Genomic DNA, 5,347 nt, shown 5'->3' on the forward strand with positions numbered 1-5,347 from the left:
TCGTGACCGCGTGCCGTTGGAAAAAATGTTTTACAACGCCTGGTTCGATTACACACATAACGCTGTAATAACGAGTTAATTACAGCAGTGCTTCAATGTAGCGAATGATAGTTTATATTTCACAGCTTCATTCTTAGCGATTAGGTTCACATATTGTAGTTGGGCTCCACGCTACAGCCTTGCACGGATTTTAAAGAAAGTAGGGTAATTTTTAAAACCCTACTGACAACACTTTTTTCGTCCCGATCTTCCCCTGTCCTCCGGCGCCGACGTTCATTCTGTGTTCCGTGCTCATAGCCTTCGCACGTTCCACCATCCAATAATAATTAGTTATTTTACCATCTCAACGTCCTAAAGAAACGCGTAGCAGTCATGCCGAAAAGGAAAAGCGATTGCAGTAGCGAAGTAACTAAAAAGAAGCCGAGAAGTTATAATCGCTTAATTATTTACTCGGATAGCGAAAATGAAGGTTAGTAAGGTTTTACCTATTATAATTCCATAATCTTTATTCCATTATTGAAATCGATATGAGATAACAAATTTACCGTTAAATGATTACGTGTATCGAATATTTTGACCTACTTTACAACGTGATCTGAAATCTACCCTCAAAAAATATTTTTTTTTCCCACTGTGTACAATATGGGCCATGATTAATTTGTACAAAGTCTAGTTATTTAACTATGATGCGAGACGCCACCTGGGCTATCTCTGTCATGTAATCTACTTTCCGATATTGTGAAAATTTAATTATTGTATGATAAATAACCTATCTACGGCAGCAAAAGAATATAGTTCTTAATTTTGATGCGAGACGCCAACTGGGCTATCTCTGTCATATTTATTTGTGAAAATCGCAAAAATCTGCGATCTTTGTATGTGTGATGCGAGACGCCAGCTGGGCTATCTCTTTCACAAAAATACAAATTCGGGTTGTTTTAGGATCCGATACAGCATTGAACCCGCGAGACGCGGACGCCTCGCGACCTGCGTCGCCAGCTCCAGTCCAGATGCCTTCGACCTCCCTTGCAGCTGAAACTTGTAGTCAAGATGATATTCAGCCAGAACTTGACACTGAGATTCTTGCTTTACTCGGTGATGCGCCAAAGTCCGACATACAGTTTGGAAAACCAACACACAAAGACTTAGCCTCCAGGTGGCAAGACATCCTTGAAAAAGGGTTACTCAAGGACGTCAAAGAAAAAATATTGGACTCCTATCTAATTCCAGAAAATTGTAGCCTGTTAGTCGCGCCTACCCTCAATCCTGAGGTAAAAGTCGCATTGGCGGAAAATATGGTAAAAAGAGATGCTTCATTACAAGCAAAACAAAAGCAAGAATCCATTGCCATAGCGGCTCTCAATCAATCAATCGAGCTTATCATTGCCAAGGAAAATCATACAAAAATTCTAAAACCGATTAGTGATGCCTGCAGACTTCTCTGCGATAGTCATTTCAACGATACTAGAACACGCCGTGGATTTATCATATCTGCTATAAATCCCGAATTGAAAGACACTCTTAGCGAGACAAAACGGGACAAACTGTTATTCGGTGAAAACGTATCAGAAAAATTAAAATCTGCGAAAACAATAAAAAAATCTGCAGCCGATTTAAAACAAGTTAGAAATGACAAATCAAACATATTTAACAAGAACAATTTCTTAAAATATAATCATAATTCAACTAGCAATCGTTTAAACTGGAAAACGATGCCTCGGAAGATCACCCCCAGAGCGAATCTACCCACAGGCAAACCTCGCCAGCCGCAACGCGCAGGGACAAACCTCGGCTCTCAACGGCGGGAGACATCGGAGCGACCGACGGCGGCGAAGGGTGCCAGGAGGCGATAGACTTAGAGGTATCGTACGCGGGTCGTCTTAAATATTTTCTGCAAAAATGGCAGGAAGTTACAAACGATCCGGCCATCATATCGTGGTTACACGGATACAAAATTCCATTCATATCTACCCCATTTCAATGTGATACACCCAGTGTACATCCTAAATCAAAATCTGAACATATTGATTATTCTAATGCAATCAATTCATTGTTAAAAATCCAGGCAATCTCAAAATGTTCCCATGCTAAAGATGAATTTATTTCAAGCGTGTTTTTGGTACCTAAGCCAAATGGAACCCAACGTTTTATTCTAAACTTAAAATGTTTAAACAAATTTATTAAGACTAACCATTTTAAGATGGAAGATTACAGAACCGCTTCAAAGATTATGACGAAGAACTGCTATATGGCGTCAATAGACATGAAAGATGCGTATTTTTTAATACCTATAAACAAAAATTATAAAAAGTTCCTGAGGTTTAAATATAACAACATTCTGTACGAATTTAATTGTCTTCCGTTTGGCTTATGTACCGCGCCTTATGTTTTTACTAAATTGTTAAAGCCGGTAATGGAGTACTTGAGATCAAATGGTTTTATATCAGTTATCTACCTGGATGACCTTTTGTGTATTGGTAGAACATACTTAGAATGTCAACAAAACGTAACATTTACTATAACTGTACTTAAAGAACTCGGGTTCATAATAAATCAAGACAAAAGTTGTTTGACACCAAGTCAAAAATGTAAATTCCTTGGCTTTATTTTCGATTCAAATAGTATGACATTAAATTTACCGGATACAAAAAGAACTAAAATAAAAAAAATGTTAATGAAATTCAAGTCAATCAAACAATGTAAGTTACGCGATTTTGCTGCCTTTATTGGCCTTCTTACATCTACCTGTCCTGCCATCCAGTATGGATGGCTTTACACCAAACAATTCGAACGACAAAAATACCTTTACCTTCTTAGCAACCCTAATTATGACCAGACGATCAAACTACCCGACATAATTAATAACGATATTAATTGGTGGATCAAAAATATCGACCACAGTTGTAACCCGTTTAGATTTAATAAATTCAAATTGGAAATATTTTCTGATGCGTCGTCAAGTGGATTTGGTGCTTATTGTAATGGGAAAAACGTTTATGGTTTTTGGAAGGAAGATGAAAAAACAATGCACATAAATATGTTAGAATTAATAGCGGCTCATTTAGGTCTAAAAACCTTTGCTAGAGATATGTCTAACTGCGAACTTTTACTAAGAATCGACAATGTCACTGCCATAGCATGCATAAATCGTATGGGTAGTATTCAATACCCCCATTTGAATAAAATATCTCATGAAATTTGGCAATGGTGTGAGGAGCGTAAAATAATAGTATTTGCGTCTTACATAAATACACGAGACAACCGTGAAGCTGATTATCTGTCTCGGAAAAAATTCAACGACACGGAGTGGGAGTTATGTGACGAGGCATTTCAAAAAATAGTAAAAACCTTCGGTGACCCTGTCATAGATTTATTTGCCAGCAGATGCAATGCCAAATGCCTCCAGTACGTCTCATGGATGAATGATCCTGACGCTTGGGCGGTCGACGCCTTTACTATCTCTTGGACAAATCTATTCTTTTACGCTTTTCCCCCTTTCGCACTTATACTAAAAACCCTTCAAAAGATAATCGCTGATAAAGCTATAGGAATAATAGTCGTCCCACTATGGCCGACTCAACCTTGGTTTCCGATTTTAAGAAAAATTGCGATATCTGATTCTATCCAATTTGGCCCTAATATTAACTTACTAAAATCTCCTTTCAGATTGTCCCACAACCTGAACAAGACGCTTATCTTGGTTGCCGTGAAATTATGCGGAGATCGTTATTAGAAAAATCTTTAAATGAAAAGTCCATTGAGATCATATTGTGCTCCCTTACCGATAAAACTTATAAACAATATGATAGTTCACTAAAAGTTTGGCTAAATTATTGTAAAATTCATGATATAGATTATTTTAAACCATCGATTCCAAATGTTATAAATTTTTTGTCAGATGTGTTTGAGAAGGGTGCACAATATGGCACGATTAATTCTCATAAATCAGCAATATCTTTGTTATTAGGGTCATCATATCTTAAAGACGAAAGAGTAAGCAGATTCATGAAAGGAATATTTCGCCTTAGACCAACTGTCCCAAAATATGATCTAACTTGGGATGTAGACTTGGTTTTAAATTATTTGTCAAATAAATGGCCTAATGATTCACTGGACTTGGAAAATTTAACAAAAAAGCTAGCGTCACTTTTAGCACTTGTAACTGCACATAGAGTGCAAACTCTGTCACTTATCAAATTAAACAACATTGAAATCATAGCTAATTCTAAAGTCATTATTAAGATTCCAGACCAAATAAAAACATCACGGTTAAACGCTACGCAACCAGTATTACAACTGCCGTTTTTTAATGCAAAGCCCAGTATCTGCCCGGCCAGATGTTTAATTTCATATATAAAGAAAACAAGCACTTTGCGCTTATCTAACAACAATCATCTATTCATTAGTTACAGAAAACCTTATTCAAAAATATCATCACAAAGATTAAGTCAGTGGATTAAAGATACGTTAAAATGCAGCGGTTTAGATACTTCAGTTTTCGGAGCGCATAGTACTCGGCATGCAGCCACTTCTAAAGCAAATACCCTGGGTGTCAGTTTAGATGTGATTCGAAAAACAGCTGGTTGGAGCGAAAACTCGTCAGTATTTGGTAAATTTTATAATCGGGAAATTGTGATTAGTAAAGATAATCATTTCGCTCAGGCGTTACTTTCAAATAACGCCGAAATTATTGATTAAACATTTATTAATTATAAGCCATATTTAGTCACTATTTCTTACATAATTTGTAAGTGTCACAAATCATTATTAAGAAATAATAAACATTGTATTGATTTTTCACAATTAAGTTTTATCTCTGAACATCCTACAATATGTGAACCTAATCGCTAAGAATGAAGCTGTGAAATATAATTAATGATCAAACGAACTTACCTGTATGTGAAGTTCGATCATAATTATATGAGCAGCTTCATTCGACGCGATTAATAATAACCCTCCCGAAAATTTTAAGCCCTTTCCCAAGAATTGTGAAAAATTCTTTAAACAAAATGAACGTCGGCGCCGGAGGACAGGGGAAGATCGGGGCGAAAAAAGTGTTGTCAGTAGGGTTTTAAAAATTACCCTACTTTCTTTAAAATCCGTGCAAGGCTGTAGCGTGGAGCCCAACTACAATATGTGAACCTAATCGCGTCGAATGAAGCTGCTCATATAATTATGATCGAACTTCACGTACAGGTAAGTTCGTTTGATCATTAATTAGTGATATTGTCTCTGATCAAATTTGTCGGTAGGTACGCCTGGTTGCTCACTGGAGCGAAAGGATAGGTACAATTTATCTCGCGAAGGCACTTCGCTTTTCTATTATGCTTTCGATGAACGTATCTCC

General features: G+C 36.9%; 1 protein-coding gene across 1 annotated transcript; it reads left to right on the plus strand.

Annotated features, from left to right (window-relative positions):
• The first annotated feature begins 173 nt into the window (after positions 1-173).
• Positions 174-4,858, plus strand: LOC141437776 (uncharacterized). The gene is made up of 2 exons (XM_074101281.1): positions 174-469; positions 943-4,858. The coding sequence occupies exons 1-2, from the start codon at positions 373-375 to the stop codon at positions 1,851-1,853; spliced, it is 1,008 nt and encodes a 335-aa protein (XP_073957382.1). The 5' UTR covers positions 174-372; the 3' UTR covers positions 1,854-4,858.
• Positions 4,859-5,347: the final 489 nt, after the last annotated feature.

This window comes from Choristoneura fumiferana, chromosome 18 (genome assembly GCF_025370935.1).
Source record: "Choristoneura fumiferana chromosome 18, NRCan_CFum_1, whole genome shotgun sequence".
Taxonomy (NCBI): Eukaryota; Metazoa; Arthropoda; class Insecta; order Lepidoptera; family Tortricidae; genus Choristoneura; species Choristoneura fumiferana.